The sequence below is a fragment of the Quercus robur genome, chromosome 8 (genome assembly GCF_932294415.1).
Source record: "Quercus robur chromosome 8, dhQueRobu3.1, whole genome shotgun sequence".
In the NCBI taxonomy this organism is placed as follows: Eukaryota; Viridiplantae; Streptophyta; class Magnoliopsida; order Fagales; family Fagaceae; genus Quercus; species Quercus robur.
This window is the reverse complement of record NC_065541.1, coordinates 30,436,560-30,459,485: the sequence shown is the minus strand read 5'-3', so window position 1 is coordinate 30,459,485 and position 22,926 is coordinate 30,436,560. Positions and strand designations below refer to the sequence as shown.

Below are 22,926 nucleotides of genomic sequence, written 5' to 3'. Positions count from 1 at the left end.
AGAGAGAGAGAGAGAGAGATTTGTCGTAGGTGTGTGATTGCAATCTCGATGATTCTAATTGAAGTACCTGACTCCATTTTTAACTTCAACAACATCCAAAAAAAAAAAAAAAACGAAGAACTCGACAATTCAGAAAAATGGTTGGAGCATCAGCAATTCCAATTCCCACTCCACTCTCACTCTCAACACCCATTCCCAGAATTTCTTCTCTGAGAAGAATTTCAAATCCCACACTGTCATTGTGCCAAACCCACTATTTCTCTCTCTTAGTTACATTTCCTCTTCATTTTTCTCCCCACAAGCATCGTAGAACACAGACCCATTTCTCTCCAAATGCTTCGTCTTCATCTTCAGGTATATTCCACTAACTTCTTCAGTTGCATAGGCTATTTCATTGTTCTTTTCAATGTGGAAAAAGTTTTTTTTTTTTTTTTTTTTTCATTGAAATTTAGTTGCCATGTAAAAGAAATAACTGATATGGATTATCAACTTGTAATACCGGAAATGTAATCATATAAGAACACAGTTTGTTGAAGGAAGTAGTAATGTCTAACATTTTACTTATTGAGGTTAGATTACTATTAAAGTGTGGGGCTAATATCTCTACTATATACATATAAAAAAAAAAAAAAATGAAAGTGTGGGGCTGTTTCAAAGAGTTCAGAGTAAAAATTATGTAAATGTTGGTTGAATTTTGTGATAGAGTGCCCAATTTAATTGAGGATAAGAACCATTTAAAGTGAGGATTATTATTTGTAGAAGTTTTGTCTCTAGGAAGTACATTACAAAGTCTTTCAGCTAGTCATGAATGAAATTTGGCATCCAACAATTTCTCTCTATCATCTTACCAGGCGTGCTCTTATTGAACTCTACTTTTCAAAAACACATTTCTATTGATCATGCGATTTAACTTTGTAACTCTTGGTTCTGATAAAGTAGGCACTAATAGTTTTGTTAACAATAACACTAGAAAGAAGGTTGGACTGTTTCTTCTATTACCTGAACTGTTTTCATGAAATTTATTTTGATTCCAAGCTCATTTAAGCAAATTGTGTAGCAATACAGAGACCAACTGTCATTAGAAGAATTATACGAAAATTTGGTATATTAATTTTTATTTCACTTTGGCTTTCAAAATGATGTTTTTTCCATCACATTTTCTATGTCTCATTGAATATCTTCAGTAATTAGTAAGACTAGCAGTGGGTACATGCATATGTTATAAAGTAGTGTGGTTGATCATACTTAAGTCAATCAGGTGAAGCTTTAATTACTTTTATAGAATATATAAAATTTACGTAAAAGAAAGTACATGCATACACTAGATTGTTTTCTTGTTTGGCCAGATCCATAAAAGAAACCTGAATGTATGTTTCCACTAAAAAGAAGAGATTATTTGTTTGGTAATTGAGATGAATTTAGGCACTTTCTTGTACTAGCAAGCAAGTTTTGATTATTCAGCCAGGAAAAAAAAAACCTTGATTTCTGTGAAAATATCACGTTTGATAAATGAGAAATATTTTCCATATTTCATTTATTTACTTTTTATTGTATAGCATTTGATTGATTATTAAGCTGCATATCTGGTTGCATGAGAACTTGAGTAATTTCTGCTTTCTTTTTCTTTTCCCTTCGTAGAAGAATGGTCAAACACTTTAATAAAACTGGAAGTAAGGAAGAATCAAATATAAGGGAATGGATTCATATTGTTACCCTTGCCATGTTAATCAAGTACAGGTGGATGTTATTTAGATAAAAAGATTGGAAGTTTGGGAGAGAGCAAAAGCATAAGCTATCACATTCTCTCCCTCAGTTGTATTCAGAACTGAAATGTGACATTTTCCCTTTAAATTCATGGCTGCAGTTGTGAGTGCAGAATACACAGAGGAACCAGCAACCACTGTGAAATTTCAAAGGTCTCTTAGTTTGCCAGGTTGCTCGGGTTCATTGTCTTTGCTTGGAACTGGTTAGTTGCCCTACTATCTTTCAGCATTCTAAAAGAAAAATGAAGATAGGCATGCATAGAGTCTATGAAAGAAAAGTACAGTTAGAATATTGGCTAATATTGTTGCTGTTTGTACATACCTGCAATAGCTTTGAAGAGAAATTTAGGAAAAATAAAATGGTGAAGAAGTTAGAGTTCTCTTACTGCTGTTGTCTATGGGTGTAGGGTTATAAATACTTTATTTGAGACATTTTTTGGCTCTCCAAAATGTAGGATACCACTGAAACTTTTGATGGAATCTGTATTAGGAGATAGATGTTGATATATGGTGTCATATTATTCTTTTTCATTGTGATATATACCTCCCCTTCGTAGGGGGACGGGGTGGTTGTAAATTTTTCTTTTTCGAAAATGCCATTCTCCAGAAAACTTATGACAACCACTGCATCAGCTGATGTGTCAGTGGCTTTCTAATTACATTGGGAAAGTCAATGGCAATTGGGGATGCAAATGTAATGAAACATTTTGGTCCACATAATTTGAGTTTTGATTTCATGAAAACTTCTTTATGAATTGTGGCAATGCTATTCTTAGCCTGTTACAAATTTTTTCCCCAATTGCTTTCATCATGAAAATGACTACTAAGTATGACACTGGTTCTCTTCATGGCTGTGTTCATGTTTTATTTCACCTCAAATACCTCAAATACCTACGGTGCAAGTGCATGAAGTCTTTAGATTTTACTACCCTTTTCTCCAAATGATTATTTCAAATTGAATAACTCTATTGTTGTCTAGAGGAGTTCTAATATAATAGTAGCCTTTTTTCCCCCCTCCAAATTAGCATTCATTTTGATGGTCTGGCTCTGGAATAATTTCAGGATACAGGGAGAAAAGTTTTGCAATCATTGGTGTTAAAGTCTATGCTGCAGGGCTATATGTAAACCCATCTATTCTAAGTGAATTGAATGCTTGGAAAGGGCAATCAACAACTAAAATTCAAGAGATTCCTTCCCTATTCAACTCAATTTTTCAATGTAAGGACCCAAAAAAAATTCACAGTTTCTTTCTTGCTGTGGAGAGAGGGAGAGAGAGGTTGCTAAAATAAGTTCTGAAAGTTACTAACATAACTTTTCTTAATTGCAGCTCCTTTGGAGAAATCATTAAAGATTGTTCTGGTTAGAGATGTTGATGGTAAAACTTTCTGGGATGCCTTTGATGATGCCATCTCCCCAAGAATCAAAGCACCCACTTCCATTGATGAATCCGCTTTGTCCACATTCCGTTGTATCTTCCAGGGACGACCCCTTAAGAAAGGAACTTTCATATTTTTGACTTGGCTAGAACCATCCAAAATGCTTGTAAGCCTGAATTTATACAGACAACATCCTTGCTATAGGCATTCTACATGGATGTTTGTGGACTTGGAGCAATTTTTTATCTTCCTATTTCCTCCCCCTCCCCCCCCCACCCTCTTCCTCATCTCTGTACACTATTCACATGGTTTTATTGTGTTTCTTAAAGCATAATATGAATAAAAATTATTTCTCATGTTCTTGACCATTTTAGTTTTTAATTTTCTCTCATATGAACTAATCCATATGTATTTATTGTGATTTTCAGGTATGTGTCTCATTGGATGGGCTTCCATCTAATGTGGAAGCTACAATTGAGTCAGGAAGTGTGACTCTTGCTCTTTTCGATGTATTTTTTGGAAATGGACCTGTTTCTCCCTCCTTAAAAGATTCAGTTGCCAAGGGGTTGGCAACAATCCTCAAGTAGATGCTATGTGTTAGTTTCTTCAAATTTATTTTGTACACTTTCTTTTGAGAAATGTTGTATGTAATTGCTTTATCACTTGAGCCGCTGTCAATCTTATCAGCATATGTAACCTGGCTGGATATTGTTGTCGTGTAAAGGAAAATGCACATTTCTCAACTGTCAGGAGATGCTCACCAGAGTTGGATTATGGTATTCTTGATGAAGTTTACTCCTCACACCTTTCCTCATGCTTTTGCAGGCAAAATTTTCCCATTTTGAATTATACTAAATCCATGTAGGAACTTGAGCAGAAATTTCATTCCCAGTTGACAAAGCTGCATGGTTTTCTATATTGACCTTTCCTTTTCCAGTTTTCTGGTTCTACCTGGATTGCTCATGAGAAAAACTAATGATGTCTGAATAACTTAATTCAGTTGCTGAAATGCAATATCACTATGTACTTCACTATAATGGCTGTTTTGTTGGTCTATGGCTTCACTAGGTAATGAGACAAGGTTTACAGAGAGGCCAAGGTATATGAATATGAACTACTGAAAGTCCCATTGCCAAGAGTGGTGCCCAGTAGGCCCATTAGCTGGGTTTGGAAGGTCTAGGACTCCACTCACTTGGCAAAAGCAGGAAGACTCTCTCAAGGTGCTTATATCTTTTACTTTGATATTTGCTCTACAATGGCAGTTATATAATGAATCATTTGCTGCAAATTTGTTTGTGCTAGGAAAAATTTGCTTGTACATCTTTTTTCTTCCTTTTTTACTGTCTTAAGCCTTTTGTCCTTGTGTCATATTGAACTTCAACAAACATGAAAATAATTTAGGCCATTTGTTTCCTGTAACATGTGTGAGAATGGGATAGAATAACACAAGCTGGTTATGGCCAAAAGACCATAAATCATGACAGATACATAAAAATAAATTGCTCTGCTTGTAGAAATAGAACCTATGTCTAAGAAAATATTATTAATCTGTTAAAACTTTGTCTGATCTTATTTTCTCAAGCATCTTGACAACCTCAGCTATGGTAGGCCTCTTGGAGGGCTCTGGTTTGAGACACATTAATGCTATACTGAATACATTGTCAATGTCATCCTCTGGACAGTTTTCTAATCTACCATCCAGTACATATACCTCCTCTTGAACAACTGCCTTTACCTGCTCCAGCACCAACAGAAAATTTTCAATAAAAAATCAGTTTATCTATCCCTAGATAGATGCAACATTAAGCATATTTAAGCACTTCTAGATAAAGAACACTTCCAATTTACCTGCCTGGGCAGTGAGTTAATACTCAATAATAGAAATGAAAAGTAGACTAAAAAAATATTAGATAGATATTTCAGAAAGTCCTGTCTAAGGGATAAAAAATTCTGGATTGATCCAAGACAAGCAGTCATCCAATGCCAAATAGCCTTTTGTTAGACCCTCAAGACTTGTTGAAAAGGGCTTGCATCATAAATTTCTGGGTCTGCCACTGTCACAATTAAAAGCAATATATTTGGCTATAGTTTAAAAGTTTCAAATCATTTCCGACTAATTCTTATATATCAGTGTTGGTTTTATTCTGTTTTAGTACCTTTGTTAAAATGAGTGTAAGCATATAATTTTCTGATGGGCATATAGACACGTTCAAGTGAGCAAGGGCAATTGCCCTCAAAGAAATTGCATAAATTTGTGAGGATTAGTTGACATCTTTATCAAGTTTTTAAAGTTGTTCCACTTGAAAAGACTTCCACAGTACTTTTCCACGGAAATGTGGGATTAGAGCAAACCCCACTAAGGAGCAAGGTTCCAAAGGAAATATGAGAAATTAGCTACAGATGCAGTCCAATTAAAATACTTAAATAGTGTGGTTTATCTAAGATCTTAAAAAGAACATGTGATGTTCAATTTCGAATACCAAAATGGCATGAGGTACTTCATATCTTCTCTTTGAATTTTTTCATAACTTCAAACCTTGTAATGGCATTTAAAATCATTTTAAACATTCAGCACCTTGTCCTTGAAATCTATCATGACATTTATAAGCACACCGAAATAAGATTGAAAAATCCCATATTGTGGTATTTTACACTTAATTTATTGAATAACGGATTCCTTTTAATTAACTTTATGTGGAATGAATTGCCTCGTTTTTTTTTTTTTTTTTTTTTTTTTGGGAATTGGACCAATGAGTAGTTCAATGTTTTACGTTTGTTATACTGCTTTCTTTTTGGTTTTACTTATGATGTATTATTTTGGTCATCATAAAATTAATTGATTGGTAGAGACTTACTTCATATAGATTGAAACAAACTTCATGATGCAATGTTATTAGTAAGAAAATTTTTAGTAATGTCGTTGACTAAATGGGCATTTTTGACCCCAATGCTTCCAACCAATATCAATCTGCTAGTATTCAAAAATAGAATCTATGTAATGTTAATAGAATTTTTAACTTACCCATGATACAAGCTTACTTCCCTCTTCTATAAATACTTCATCATCTGGTTTTTCCCCTGTTAAAAGCTCCAGTAAAAGAACTCCATAACTATAAACATCCCCTTTAGCGGTTGCTCTTCCTGTATCAAAATATTCTGCAGAACTTAACCGAGTACTTAATATAACTAAGTACAAGAGCTAAGATCAGGAGAGAGTGACTCTAATGGTTTAGTGGTTCATACCAGGAGCAAGGTATCCAAAAGTTCCAGCAACAAATGTTGAAACATGAGTCTTATCTGGTTCCATCAATGTGGCCAGTCCAAAATCAGACACTCGAGCCTCCATGTTCTGATCCAACAATATATTGCTTGACTTGATATCTCTGTGAATAATATGAGGGATGCAATCATGATGAAGGTACGACAATCCTCTTGCAGCACCTACTGCTATCTTCTCTCTGGATGGCCAGTCCAAATGCTTCTTGTTCATTGCTCCTCCTGAACCAAAATCTACTTTTTGATAGGGGAAAAGAGAAAATAGAAAACAAACCAAAGATATAGAGAAGAATCAAGCTTGTGATTGTGAACTTCTATGCCATGATTTGGATCTCCAAGAAAACTGAAGTTTTAAAGAATTTAGCTATAACATTACTTTGAACTTCAATAAGTCTAATGAAACAAGAAATTTCACAACATTTTTCACAATTACTAAAGTGACTGTAATTGATGTAAAATAAAAGTGATATCAATGGTGATTTTAATGAAAGTGATGTTACACTAATACCAATTTATCACCTCAATAAATGGTAAAATAAAAGTGATATCAATGGTGATTTTAATGAGAGTGATGTTACACTAATACCAATTTGTCACCTCAATAAATGATAAAATTTTGTTGTTTATGTAGGCACTGTAGAGTATATAAGAATGTCAGAATAATATGTTAACTTTGATGCCAATCAAACATTGTTAATGAACAACATATAAACCATTTATTTGATTATTGATCCACTCACAAAGAAAGAAAGAAGGGTTTGAAGCTAGAGAAGCATAATATGCAGAAAGGTATCTAGGCTTCCATTAGGCATCAGCGCTCATAGATGAGAAGATTATAGTGAGAGGCAGTGTAATATCCATGAAGAGTTGCAATATTGCGGTGCTTTATGTCTCCCATTGCTTCCGGCTCTCTCTCAAAACCTCGATCTCTATTTGCAGTTCCCTTATTAAGTTTTAACAGCAAAGGCTGTGGATTCATTTATAGTCAGTCTGTAAACTGTGCCATAGCCTCCAGAGCCAATGATGTCTTTGTTGCTCAATTTTAGTGTCTTCTTTAAGAATGCATCGGATGGTAGTGATTGCATCATTGGAGACCTGAACATCACCGTCTTCCCACCTGTGTATAACCACCACATCACTTTGGCACATAACTTTCTTTAGTTTGAAGAGGTTGAATTCCAGAATGAGTACCATACCTGAGAAGCCATCTTTGCAAACCATTTGGTTTCTTTTCCATCGCCTATAGAGGAGAACTGAAATAATGATTTTTGATATAACAAAAACAACAAAGCACACTGTGATGTAGAATGCTAAGACCACAGCATTGGCCATTTGCAAGTTAATTAAGAGAGCTTCAAAAGTTTTATAATAACAAGCCACTAATTAAGGTGAGGTTTAAAAGTGTTAAGTTATGGTTTTTCACATAACATTTATGTTGGCTTTATTTCATGACAAAAAGTATTGTAATTTCATTAATTTATTTTCTTGTATTTTGTGGAATTTAATTGTAATGAGTTTAGTCTTAAGTGGTAAAAATTACTTAAAAAGTTGATCTCGCGACTTGGCTCGCGAGTAGTGCAACCTGCGAAGGTCACATGAGGAGCATATGTCGGAAGTTGAAGAGTCAATGTGTTTTGTGACTCATCTCGCGATTTGGCCAACTCACGAGATGACCCACGAAATGCACCGACAGCTAAAATTTTGAGTGTGACTCTTATACCCTTCACCCATATTCTCATGAACCTTGCTCCTTGTTTTATTGGGCTTTAGCCCATTTACAATAAAACTCTCATGAGCTTTCATTAGAATGTGCTTAGAGATTTTCAACTCTTTGCCTCAAATATGGGCTTACAATGCATTCATCACCTTTGGGCTCTCCGTCTTTCCATTCATTTTAATATTTTTTTTTTTTTTTTTTTTTTTTTTTTTTTTAAGTAACTTTCTAACTAGAATATATTGTAGCCTTCCTTTCAAAGTCCATGTGTGAGAGACCGGGGTAAAACCTATAGGGTACTCTCAAAAAAGAGTGTAGGCATCGGCACCTTCCCTTTATAGGATCATATGGAGTTGCCACTTATTTTATAAGTAAAATAAGAAAATTATACAAATTACAACATGTCTTGAATAATACACATTCTCATTAATTGGAAACAATCATATCTTGGTAGAAAGAACTTTACATTGCTTTGATTCCTAGTTGCAATCTAGCAAGAAATACAAGGCCTTGTTTCCTAGTTACAATCTACCCAAAATAAAATAAGACACTAAATCTACCAACCTAAGATTCTAATGTTCGGGGGCTAGGTTACAGGATAGGAAGGTGTTAGGCACCTACCCTGCCCAGACAGATTCTAGTCTTCTAGACTTTAAATGACCTTTTAAATACCTATTAAAAAGTGACATGCAAATTTTTGTGTCAATATTCCTAGATCTAAAGTTGGTTAATATGCAAATCTTAGATCTATAGCATTTATGCAATGAGAAATCACATCTGAATTTTACTTAAGGGAAAAAGATTTTTAAGAGAAGTTTCAAATCAAGCAAAATGAATTTTTTGATTAAAAAATTCAAATCAAACAGAATGAATTCGCTTGTTATTTGATTATCCATTCTATTCCTATGCAGCCAAGCTTAATTTTGATAAAATCCAACAGCCAATTACATAAATTATTCAATTAATTTTAATTGTTGACCAATCAGAATTAATTTCAATTAATCACACGTAATCAGCCTCACCCATATTCAGTGCATCCAAACCGTGAAAACTTGATCTTGTGATATCTTTCAATTCGACGGTCCAATTTGGGAATTGAGCACATTGTCGCAACCATTAGAATCTCAAGATCATTTTTATGATATGTGATGAATGATTTAATGCATGGAATGCAACTACAATTTTTTGGGTATTAAAAATGGTCATTTCAGTCATCTTCCAAAATTAAATTATGAGTGCAAAATCGAGTATCTACACCATGAATTTCTCATCATTTTCGGCCTAGGCATGCAACAAGGAGGCCTAAGATTAGGGAATTTCATTTTGGCTTTGTAGTTTATTGGATGCTAAGTCCATAGCATATTTATTACCCTAGGCCCAAGGTTCTTTTTCAAGAGGCCTTTTGATTTGGGCTTATGGTAGCAATTAGGCTATGGTCTTTTAAACCTTTCTATTTAAGATATACCTTTGGATTTCGGGATAAGCTCTTATATGTGAAAACTTCTTTTCTTTTATCCTAATATCTTAGGGCATGCCATAACTTTTGGGTTATCCTCAAAATTTTTACATCTTTTATTTGTCCTTTAGAATTAAGTAAATACAAGATATATGGCTGAACAAACAAGAGATATAAAAGGGTACTCTTTCATGGATAGGATCTAGGATCTCTCTAAGTGTGGGTAGGCTCCCTAGAGTTAAAATGATAGATTAGTAGGTCACTTACAACTAAGTGGGCCATGATTCCAATCGAGAGCCTATGTGGAACTTTGTGGATTGGTGGCAAACTGTTAACGTACTCAAAGCCCATTATAGGCAATGGCGTAGATTATGAGTTTGTGGGATGAACATCAAAAGACTTTGGCCCAAATGGAGCATACTCATCTTTCCACTCTTCACCAATCGAGGTAAAAGGGACAAAAGAACCAAGTGAAATGCGTGCAACAAGTATTGAACAAGCCTTTATTAAGATTAAGAAATAGGACACATTGGAATCAAACTTTCTATCCCTAGTGGAGTTGCCATTATGGGCGCAACGCGCCTTTGGTGTGGGGGAATACGCCTTGGTCGAGTGGACCTGGGTAGAGAAAAGAAAAAGAGTCGCCACCTAGTTTAGGTCTAGTAACCATATATATAACGCCCTTACATGGAATGACTAATCTTACTACCAGAGTATGGATTCAGAGTTTAGGTATGGAGATAGGAAGATGTTAGGCACCCAACCCTAATCGACCTGTGGGTCGGCTTCCACTCATTGTGTCTTACGTCTTAATCTCATTAAAGGCATGTTTAATATTGCATTCTATACTCACACATACACTAGTATACATCTAGCAATCAACATGGAATCAATCATCCCAAAAATACCCTAGCATACATCTATCATGCAACTCAAAGCATCATATCCAAGGTAGCAACCAAATAAATATGTCAATATCCAAAGCAAAAACATAGGCATGTTAAGGTCAAACAAACAATTTATCACATCCAAAGCAAAGCATTCACAAATATCATTCATGTTCACCAAGGCAAGATCAAGATCATATCTCAAACAAATGCATGTTCATGTGAATGCATGATTTACCTAACTTACCTATGCATTAATGCATTGTCATATCTTATGCATGTTAATGGCAAAACAAGGAAAACATAAAGAGGGAAACCCTAATCTAACGTGTTAAAGGCAAACAAACAAATAAAGAAAGAAGCGAGAACATATATATATGTGAAAATAAGTTAGAACAAAGACAAATTGGTCAAATAAAATGAAGGAATAGAAGCAGAAAAGGTCAAATTAGGGTTTCTAGGCTTAAGTACACGTACACATACATAGGGTCTACGTACGCAGCCCAGCTGTATGCGTATGCATACTTCAAGTATGCGTACACATGCAGGAAGCACGCGTACTCATGTAGGCCTAAAAACCCTAACCCAAAAATAGCAAGAACAAAGAACAGAGCAGAAACTTAAAACAAAAAATTTAACAACCTAACTTTCTTTAAACGATAAAACAAAGAAAACCTAAGCTAAGCAGACATATTAAAACATAAATAAACAAGAAAAATAAGCAAAACAGAAAGATTAAAACAAGAAAAAGCAAAGAAATGAAAAAGAAAGCTTAGTACTTCAAAAACAAAAGCTCTTTGGCATGATTTTGACCACTCCCCTTAGTCAAATCTATTCACAATCAAACAAAATTGATTAATAAATTTCAAAACTTGAAAATCAAGACTAGAAAATGTATCAATCAGAAGAAAATTGACTTGAGGATGTTTTGTGAAAAAGTCCCTCTTTGATTCACTATTTCTAGTGAATTTTAGGTTTTCCCTTAGAGTTTTCTATGTGTTTTGAAAAGTCACCATGTATAGCTTTTTATATTGAGAAAATAGGGGTTTGGAATGACTCCCATACAATGTGAGATTCGTTCAAAATCTCAGCTTTAATGCAGAAAAACTTGCCTTTCATAGTTTCTGGAATCTTAGCTTGCGTATGCATGCTCATGTATGTGTACGCATGCATGAAGCTTGCATACGTAGGTTTGGAGCATGCGTACGCACATGCGTGTCCGCATACACATGCCCTATGGTTTCCATGGCCTTTATTTTCCAAAAATAGATTATTTAGCTCATAAAAAGAGTTATATTTTCCATAAAAGCCTTCCTTAAGTCAATTTAAGTCTGATCGGGCCCTCAACTAACCTTGGGCTTTAGAATTTTACCATCATTGGGGAATGGGGGTGCGAGTCATAAGGGGTACAAAATGTGGTGTCTACAGCCATAGTATGAACATACTAATGCAAACTGTATACACAGGTACGAAACCCTGCCAATGTGCCATAGCGCACCAAATGCGAAACTTTGCCGAAATTTCATTGTAAAAATGGGCCATCTTTCTTGCCATACTCTCACAACGAAAACTTGGAGAGAATAGTGTTTTGTGTGCTATGATGCACCTAAGGCAAAATGTCGCCAGATTTTCATCATGAAAATTTGGCATCAATTCCAAATGTACTAGCAAAGCATTGATAAAGGTCACACCCCTTTCCAAAATCAAACCTTAAAACCCAATTCTTTTAAAGCTCCGAGAGCTAAGGCCAATAGTCTGCTTTTAACTGCCTATGTCTAAAACTAAAGATTTTACCAAAATAAAGGACTGTCTCAGGATAGATGTTATGGAATGCCTAACACCTTCTCTACACGTTACCAGACTTCCAAACTCAAAAATCAAGATTTTCTATCCATCTATATTAGATTAGGAAAAATGGCATTTTTCTTAGCTTGGGATTTGTAATAAAATCAAATAGAGTATGGTGACCAATCACACTTTAGAAAAAACCCAATAATTGGTGCCGACTTCACTTACCTTTGGTAATAATAGGTTAAAATTTACTCAATTTAGTTACACACTAGAGGTTTTTACCCTCCTTTCACAGCAACCAAGCTCAACCCTCCGGCATAGGGGCACGAGCATCGTCGCGTAGGGTGGTCAACTGCCGCGAGGCATTGACAATATACTCAATAGGTTCTAACATAATGTTCAACTTTTGATGTTTGAAATTTTTTTGGAGTTTTGAGTTTTTATTCACATGTTTAACTCTTGCTGTTGAGGTTTGTGTCTTGGTATTAGGTTTTTAGTATCGCATGTCCCATATTGCATGTTGCACAAAAACTACTTTTTTTGCTCTTCAATACCTTTTTCTACTTTTTTATTTGGTGAAGACTTTCCTTATCTTGAACAATTGATTGATTTCCAAAACGATTTGAATTTTAAATAATTATTGACTTGAAGCTTTTAGGAAATTTCTTTACCATTTATGATTAGATGTCTTCCATGATTTATCTTTGACTCTTTTAATTGCCTTATGAAGTTAAATTCTAGAATTAAAGAGAGATGAGAAAGGCAAATAAATATTTTAAAGCTTAATTAATAAAGGAACGAAAAGAAAAGTCTTAAAAGTATTTTTTGGGGTTTATTGCATGAGTTGAAGAAAGAAAGGATAGATAAGAGACAAGGAAGACAATATGCAACTAAAAACAGGCAAAATTAATAAGTAAAGAAAATAAACTTGCAACATTAATTACAAATAAAACCAAAAAAAAAAAAAAAAAATGAAAGAAAATCTACATTCTGCCCAAGCTTACATATGTTGTAAGAAAGATGTGTACTCATCATTCTACAAGCGCACACACCTAAGCTTCAAACGGATTCCTAGCTAAAGAACCAAAACAAGAACCCTAGCCACCTAAAACCTACGTACACAGGGATAAGGATGCATATGCCAATCATTTCATGTGTATGCACCCTCAGACAAATTCCAGATTCTAAACAAAATTGCAAAAAACAAAATAAACAAAGATCATACAACATGCTATTGTTCTTCAAACATAATGATGTTAATGAATTAAAACCCAAAAGAAACAACATAAATATAAACAAAATCAAGGGGGCAAATATGGATCATGGAAAAGATCCATATCTCCACCTTACAACACTTGCAGTGATGTTGATGACCGGCCCCTCAACTATCTCCACCTTACAACACTTGCAGTGATGTTGATGACCGGCCCCTCAACTAAAATCAACTACCATAGCTTTGTATGTGGATCAACGACTTGGAATGACTCGACTTAGGGTGTTTTGGATGAACCCTAAAGATGGTTAAGACAACAACTTAGATGTGACTCAATTGAAAGTTGGAATCCTAGTGAGTGAGAGATTACCTTCTAACAATTGAATGTTTAGAAGATCAACCGTAACTCACTAATTCTACCCTTCTAACCTTAAAATCAAGAAATTAATTTTCTAATGGTATTTTGATAGAGTTTCAATAGGCAAAAAAAAATCTCTAGACTCTTTGGATGATGAAAACGGGAGTATTTGTAGGGGTATGGGGGTCTCGGGTTTGGTGGGATGTTTAGTTAGCTAGTTGATCAAGCAAGCTTACCTAGGATCTCACCAAAAAGGAAAATGTACTGATTTGAGGCTTCTATCCAGAAGATGTGTACACCAAAAATAGGGTGCGTACTTCGCATCTTAAACCCCACCTACACACATTTTGTAAGCCTCGAGGAGACTAGGCCAAAAATAGGCTTTTTGGCTTTGTTTTTGTGCCACACTTGGGTTTAGGCTTGGTTCTTTAGGTTCTACACATGGCTCTAATCATGTTGGTAGCGACTTAATTTCTCGTCATTGGAGTCAAGGACCTTTGGTAAAAGGTCGAAATGAAATGGGATGTTTACACTCATTAATTATGGGACTTACTAGCTCTGTCTTATCCCATTCTTTTACCAACCTTTTTTAGAGTGGGCAACAATTATTTTTAGACATGTTTTTGTTGCTAGAAATAGTTGACAACTATTGATGGAGGTTAGACTTTTGAGATAGTGATCCTTAAGTGTTGTACATCCTAGAGGAGACTTGACTCACTCTTTTGAATCTAATAGTGGTGATAACATTTATCTCTATTGGGAAAAGTTATTTACATGTAATTATTTTTGTGGCCAGTGGTTCTTGTAATTATCTGTAGAGCTTAAAATTAATTTGGGAGTATGTTTAATGAAATTGTTATGAAAAATCCTTGATGATGGTGGGAATTCTTAGGATTAATTTGTCCCCCCCCCCCCCCCCCAAAAAAAAAAAAAAAAAAAAACCTCAAACGTCCAAGTAATATTGTATTACAATTGTTTTATTAAAATGAAACCAATGTAAGATATTTATAAGAGAATAAAATCTAGACTAACCTTGAATACAACAAATTAAACCATGGTTACATGATATGTTGTACAAGTACAATGAGGATTACTATGCTTGTACACCAAGTAGGATTCAGCATTGATTAGAATTGGGCTTCTTATCATTAACATGAACAATTACTCCTCTCCCTGCATCATGCAACAAAACAAAAATCTATTGACTGAAATATTACTATTATCATTAACAAGTCTTTTGTTAGTTACCAAACTAACAAAAGAGTACTTGTGAATGGCACTACATACTAATGTTTAATAACTAACTAAAAAAATAATCTTTGGGAAACTATGAATGATCAAACAACACCAGAATTAGATATCCCACTCAACCTCCTCCACAGGTAATTCATTCAAATTGAACTCTAATTTTTTGCAATTCTCAGTAGCGGAGGCAATGGGAAGCATAGATTCAATCACATGATGATTGCTGCTGCGAACATGGTGTATATCACATATGCGAGCACGGGCATCATCCTGGGTTAGGAAGTCCATAGTGCAAACTTTGCAAATATATGGACCAAGGGCCATGCAAATCTGTTGCTAGCATTGATCAAGTACTTCAATGTTATCCATGCACATGCTGTCAACGAAGTTGCCATGTGTTTCAATTGCACTACTCTTATAATAATTATCTCCATCATCTTCCAATTTGCTATGAATAAACTTTCGCTTCTTGATTGGGAGAAGCCAAGGGGTATGTGAGAGACCGGGGAAATTTGGGTGTTCTCAAAAAGAGATTTTTGGGTGCTTTTTTAAGACACCTCTCTTTTTGAGTAAGTAGTGTGGAGTCGCCACTTATTTTTTATACAAAAAAATAAGAAAAAATTAAATACAAATTATATGATTGAATTGTTCTATTCTCATTGATTGAATAAAAATACAAACTTAATAAATTGAGTATTACATGGTTTTGGGTCCTAGTTACAATCTACCAAAAAAAAAAAAAAAAAAACAAAACAAAACAAAAAACAAAGATAAAGCCTAGGTCTACCTATCCAAAGACACTAAATTCGGAGGTTAGGTTACAAAATGAGAAAATGTTAGACACCCATTCCGACCAGACAGAGTCTAGCCTTCTAGACTCTCATGACCAATGTAACCCTTTATGCATGATATGAATGATATGTTCCATACATGAGACATATAACTAAACTAAGTCACATAAGTCTATTTATGAATGCATCCTTTTCTTTTGAGAAAATTCAGATCTGCCTTGTGATAAAAAAAAAAAAAAAAAAATTGATTTGGTTTATAAAAAAAAAAAAAAAATAGATCTGTTTATGTATATGTAAAAAAAATAGTTTTTGGTGAAGAAAAGTCAGATCTGAGTTTATTAAATAAAACAAAGCCTTTTGGTTTAAAAATATCATATCTATTTTTGAGAACTAAAAAAATTGGTTTTTGGTTTGTATGAAAAAAAAATTAGATATGTTTGTAATAAAAATTTTGGATTTGTAGAAAACCTTTAAAAAATCAGATCTAAAAAATAAAAAATAAAAATCTTTTTAGAAGAAGACTACACTCATGAAATAAATCTACTCTACTTGCATTAAACAAAATAATCAGAACAACATTACTTATGAATCAAACAAACAAAACATCACTACTTATGACTTCCTTTTTTTTATTTCAAAATATGCTATGTTTAAAAAAGTTCAAATTTGTATCTAAGGAAGATACAAATCAGTTTTAATGTAAAAAAAAAAATTCAAATTTGCATCTAAGGAAGATGCAAATAAGTTTTTGTTTTGAAAAATTCAGATCTGCATCTTCCTTAGATGCAAATTTGAATTTTTTTACATTAAAATTGATTTGTATCTTCCTTAGATACAAATTTGAACTTTTTTAAACATAGCAGATTTTGAAATAAAAAAAGGAAGTCTGCATCTAAGGAAGATGCAAATCAGTTTTTGTTTTTAAAAAATTCAAATCTGCATCTAAGGAAGATGCAAATAAGTTTTATTTTTGAAAAACTAAGATCTACATCTAAGGAAGATGTAAATCAGTTTTTATCTTGAAAAAATTTAGATTTGCATCTAAGGAAGATGCAAATAAGTTTTTATTAGGAAAAAAAAAAAAAATTCAAATTCACATCTAATGAAGATGCAAATAATTTTTTTTTTTAATTTTTTTTTCAGGTTCACAATAAATGAAGATGTAAACCAGTTTTTGATTTTGAAAAAGATATAATGACAAGCAGATTATTGAAAAAAAAAAGAAAAAAGAAAGATCATGACAATAAAAACATCAAGAACATGTTTCAACAAAAATATATTGACAATACATGGTAAGAGCATTTAAAAATTAAACTAAAAGAAGATTTACACATGCTTCATCAAAATAAAAGAAATAGAAAAAAGAGGTAAAGAAAGAACCACCTCTTGCACTGACGTTCACTTCTTCTTGAGGGAATATTTTAGGGTTCAAAGAAATTTGTTCAATTATCTTTGAAACCTAAAATACCTTGCTTAAAAAAACGAAATTCTTAATGCTAGAGCGTTTAGAACATCTTTAACGTAAGAGAAAATATTAGAAAAGTGATTCAAAAAAAGGTGAAATCTAAGAGCGTGAAAAAGTGTCCTGAATTTTGAGATCCAGCGTCTATTTATAGAGGTTGGGAGGCTCGAAAAAATAGCTAGATGATCAGAATAATCTCGGATGCATCCTTATCTCTAAAAAATCGAAAAGGATGTGTTTCAGCTTAATCCAAATGCCCTAGGGCCGGGGTTCGATTTTGTGCCAGGCCTGCTTTCGAGTTTCAGTCTGTTTTGGACTCCTTTTTAAGATTTTTTGAATTGGGACTTGGACTTAGATGCGTTTTAATCCATATTCTAAAAATTAAACTCTTTTCTGGATAATTTAGGTCTTTTCAACAACAATTATCTTGTAAACAAATACTCTAAAAAAATCTTGATTATCCTCAATTTTGTAATTATCTGACTATCCCCTTTATTCCCATGCAAACAATCCTATTTTTGACACTAACTAACAACCAATCACCAAATTATTTAATTAATTTTAATGGTTTAACCAATCATAATTAATTTAAATTAATCATGCGTGGTTGATTCTACCTAGACATAATGCATGTTGACCATGCAAACTTGATCACACGATATTTTTCGATCCGACAGTTCGATTTGGAAACCGGGCATACTGTCATGACCATTAGAATCTCAAGATCATTTTTATGATATGCAATGAAAAAATTTAATGCATGTAATGCAATCATAATTTTTGGGTACATAAATGGTCACTCTAATCATCTTCCTCGATTAAATCATGGGTGCAAAATGGAGTGTCTATAGAATGCCCCTTATTGACGAGCTTAGAAAGCGAATGTCAATGTAAAACAAAGACACTAATTTTAGCAGCCATGATTTAATTGAGGTTGAATTTTCAAAGATTACCTAGTCCTCAAACCTTAAATCTTGGAATATAGAACTAGTGCCTTGCCTTTTGACAAAAATGAAAATTATGAACACTTCACCTACGTGATAGTTGATGAATTTTGAAATGATTCTTGATGATTGAGGTGACTAAATGTGGATAGTGACCAAAGGGATTTTCTACCTCGGATTTGAATGGAAATTAACCAAGGGGCTTTTCAACCTCAGATCTTGAAGAAAGGTAACCAAGGGGCTTTTCTATCTTGGAACCGGAGTTGTGGTGATTAAGGGGCTTTTCGACCTCGATCTTGAAGAAAGGTAACCAAGGGCTTTTCTACCTCAGAACCAGACTGTTGAAATGTTGATCAAAGGGTTGCTCTACTTTGATCTGAACTATTGAAATGTCGATGAAAGATCATTTCTACTTTGATCGAAGCTATTGAAACATTGATCAAAGGGCTTTTCCATTTCGATCTTTCTGTTGAAATGTCAATCAAAGGGCTTTTCTACTTCGATCTGAATAGTTGAAATGTCGATCAAAGGGCATTTCTACTTTGACCGTGCTGTTGACTACAAAAAGTCAACATTTGGGATTAGGCTTTAAATGATGAGGGCTTTGTGGTCCTGCTTTTTTTGATATGTGTGATTTCCATTTGTTCCTTCTTGATTTGGATATTACAATTTTATCAAGAAAACTTTGATTGATTTTTGAAGTTCTTTGAAAAAGATTTGATTTTTGAAACTTGAAGCTTGGAATTGGAAACTAGAAATTTTGAATTTGAAAATTTGCCACTAGCGATTTTGAGACTTGAAACTTGGAATTTGAAACGTGAGGTTTTTAATTTCGATACTTAAAGACTTTGGAACTTAAAAATTTGGAATTTTGGAACTTGAAACTTATTGGAATTTTGGAACTTGAAACTTGAGATTTTGAAAATTTGCAACTTGAAATTTTGAAATTTGAGATTTTGAAACTTGAAAATTTGAAACTTCTAATTTTGGAACATGGAATTTCAGATTTAGAATTTGAAATTTTGAATGTGGAATTTTGAACTTGGAAACAAAAATTTTGGATTGAAAATTTGGGGATTTGGGGTTTGAAATTTTGGAATTTGAAATTGAATCTTTTATCCTTAATCCACTCCAAAAAAATTATTGGAAATTGATATAACCTTTCTCTTCTTCATGATTTTTCTTAGAAAAAAAAAATGTTTTTTTTTTGGAGTTGACTAAGTCAACTTAGTCAAACTAAGTTGACTCAGCAACTCAATTACTTTAAGTGTCGGGGGCCGAATTTTGGCCCCTATTTTTCTTGTCTTTTCCTTTTTGTTTTTTGCTTTCTCCTCCCTCCCCCTTTCTTCCACCATTGTTACTATTCACCTTCTTCTTCCACTTGATTTTTCTTCTTAACCCCAACATTTCCTCTCTAAAAAAATCACTTTCCTAAGCTTTGCAACCTTCCTTCACTCATCTCCCTCAATATTTTTTCAGATCCTTGTGTTTTTGGTCATTTTTTTTCATACCCATTTTTGTGAAACCATTTTCAAACTCCTCTTTTCTTTTGCATAAAATGTCATCCACCTACAATGGGCCCTATTTTCTTACTTTCATGGAAAGAAATATCATCCATCACTTGAATGGGATGATGAGGAGGGGCTCCTTCAAGACCCCAAGACCCATGCTCCACATTCCCACATGGACTTCAAGGTGAGTTTTTCTTTGTTTCTTTGTTTGGAAAAATGTTATTTCCATGCTTCATTGAAAGTTTGATGTTGAGATGTTGTCATTTTATTGTGTGCTCTTGTTGGAATTTGGGGCATTGTATGATTGATTATGTTGTAATCTTGGGTAATCTTGGCTTTGGAGCATTTTTGAATTGCTGTATTTTTTGGTCACAGTGTAACTTGGACAATGTTGGTAATTTGTGATGTTGTTGAATGAATTTTGGCTTGGATTTTGGGGGCATTGAAATTGTGAAAAATTTGTTGTGTGGATTTTGATGAATACATTCATGATATATGGAAGAAATTTTGTTGGCATGTGTAAATTTTATTTCATGAGCATGGCAAAATTTTGTGGGTATGGAAAAATTTTAAGGGTATGAGATTTTGGCTATGGAAGTATTAATGTTCGATCATGGAAAATTTTTGTTGGTTGTGGGTTTGTATTTTTTTTGGTGTGATTTTTTTCTTTTTATTTATTTTTTATTTTTTTTGGTTTTGGTATGTGATGGAATTTTTGACATCTTGACAATGGGCTAAAGTTTTTTTTTGCAGAATCTCAAGAGTCAAGGTAGCCTTGAAATGCCAAAGGCATATAGGGAGTACTGTTTCCAGATACCAGGAACATTATCAATGAGGCCAGCTTTCAGACCTTTTTCGAGGCTTTGTTGAATCAGGAAGCTCATGAGTTCAAGGATCTCCAGTTACTCCTTACTTTATCAGACCGTTTTTGGGATACCATGTGCACTTTCCATTTTCCGGGCATTGGTGAAGTGATGTTGACACCTTATGATTTCTCTGTCATCACCAACTTGAGATTGGGTGGTGAAAGAATTAGGGTCAATGATTTCCTTACTACAAAGGAAATTAAGAAACTTTTAGGCCTAGTGCCTTCCACAATGAAGAGTTAAAATGTCCCTTTGATGTGGCTGTTTCAACATATTAAGGGCTGTAAAACTATGGCAATGGGTACACGCATGTTCATGCTTCTCTTTATTATGACTTTCTTGTGTCCAAACTTAGGTAATACTGTGAACCTGCGTTATTTGTGGAGGCTGAGAAATATTGAACAAATCAAGAATTATGACTGGGGTGGTATGGCTTATGCTAGCCTTTTGCACTTCATGACTCAATTTTCCAGGCGTAGCCTCTCAAGCTTGGGTGGTGCTCCATTTGTCTGGCACATGAGGTTTGGAACTTTTGGTTATGTGTGGATTTTATTTTGAGAATTGCTTTGGCTAGGTTGTAATGGTCCTCAAGTTTGGGAGGAGGTTGATGGTATTTATCCTAGATTTCTCCATTGGTTGCCCAAATACTGTTTGTCAACGCCCTCCAGGAATTCTTTGGAAATTTGGCGTATGTTGATTGACAATCTGACTATTGTTGATGTGAGTTTCTCTCTTTTTGTGAGGGGTCTTTGGTGTTTATTATGGTTTGGTCTCCTTCTCATTTTGGGGTTCTTTATGATTTTTAGATGTCTTTAAATCCTTGGATTGGATGTGAGGAGTATGTTGAATGTGTACAGGCTCTGGAACTGAATGGTCACTAGGTGTTGTTTGAGTGTGGGCATGGGAGGTACTAGTATCTTGGTGATCGGGTGTTGCCTCAAGTTCAACATGTGTACCCTCCTACAACAATTCTAATTCATCCTTTGTGAGAGACCAAGGAAAAATTAGGCTTCTCAAAAAAGAGAGAATTTTGGAGTGCTTTTTATGACACCTCTCTTTTTGGGTAAGTGGTGTGGAGTTGCCAATTTTTTTTTTTTTTTTTTTTAAGAAAAAGAAAAAATAAATACATGACTAAATTGTTCTTTTCATTGATTTAATAAAAAAAAATTACATAATTGAAAAATTATATAGCTTTGGGTCCTAGTTACAAACTACCCAATAATTACATGGCTTTTTGTCCTAGTTACATTTTACCAAAAATAAAATAAAGACAAGGCTAGATCTACTTATCCAAAGACCTAAATCCGGAGGCTAGGTTACAGAATGGGAAGATGTTAGGCATCCATTTCGCCTAGATAAAGTCTAGTCTTCTAGACTATTGTGACCTATGTACCTTTTTATGCATGTCATGAATGATATATTGAACATGTGAAACAAAAATTAAATCACACAAATTTATTTATGAATGAAGTCTCTTCTTTTGAAAATAATCAAATTTGCTTTGGTGATGATAAAAATTTTGATTTTGGTTTGTTAAAAATTCTAAATCTATTTTGTAATATGAAGAAAAAAGTGGTTTTAACTTTGTAAAAGATCAGATCTGTTTTGTGATGATTAAAAAAATGGTTTTTTGATAACTGATAAATCAGATCTATTTTTTGTATGCTTGAAAATATGGAAAAGATTTTTTTATGAAGAGAGTTTCACTTATAATATAACTTTATGCAACATGAATCAAATAAAGCAAACATAAACACAATCATGTTTAATCTTTTTCTTTGTTTCAAAATCTACATATGTTAAAAAAAATCAGATATGTAACTAAGAAAGATACAAATCAGTTTTTGATTGAGAAAAATTTAGATTTGCATCTAAGATAGATACAAATTTGTTTTTTGATTGAGAAAAATTCAGATCTACATCTAAAAAAGATGCAGATCCGTTTTTTATTAAGAAAAATTCAGATCTACATCTAAGAAAGATACAGATCTGTTTTTATTTTAAGAAAAAGAATTGTTCACAAGCAGATTATTGGAATTAAGAAAAAGATCATAACAATTATATAAAAAAACAAGATCATGCTTTAATAAAACAATGATTAATAATTCATGGATAAAGAAAAACATACATCATCATAAACAAGAAGCATAAAAAAGGATAGGGTGAATGAAAACAACCTCTTGCATGAGCACTCCTTGTTCTTGAGAGATGTTTTAGGGTTCAAAGAAATTTATTCAATTATTTTTGAAACCTAGAAACCCTAATTTATGAAG

General features: G+C 33.7%; 1 protein-coding gene and 1 pseudogene across 4 annotated transcripts; one reads left to right on the top strand and one right to left on the bottom strand.

Moving 5' to 3' along the window:
• On the top strand, window positions 1-6,758 carry LOC126695178 (fatty-acid-binding protein 3, chloroplastic). Of its 4 annotated transcripts, XR_007645992.1 has the most exons (7): window positions 4-354; window positions 1,865-1,966; window positions 2,826-2,981; window positions 3,091-3,305; window positions 3,568-3,735; window positions 4,208-4,359; window positions 6,386-6,758. XR_007645992.1 is itself a non-coding variant. In XM_050391836.1 (6 exons), the coding sequence occupies exons 1-5, from the start codon at window positions 138-140 to the stop codon at window positions 3,724-3,726; spliced, it is 849 nt and encodes a 282-aa protein (XP_050247793.1). In that variant the 5' UTR covers window positions 4-137; the 3' UTR covers window positions 3,727-3,735; window positions 3,827-4,055. The 4 variants fall into 4 exon arrangements, 3 of the variants coding, with proteins under 3 accessions (XP_050247794.1, XP_050247793.1, XP_050247792.1); XM_050391836.1 differs by lacking the exons at window positions 4,208-4,359; window positions 6,386-6,758 and adding an exon at window positions 3,827-4,055; XM_050391835.1 differs by lacking the exons at window positions 4,208-4,359; window positions 6,386-6,758 and having other exon boundaries at window positions 5-354; window positions 3,568-4,055.
• Window positions 4,683-7,747, bottom strand: LOC126696135 (receptor-like serine/threonine-protein kinase At1g78530; annotated as a pseudogene).
• Window positions 7,748-22,926: the final 15,179 nt, after the last annotated feature.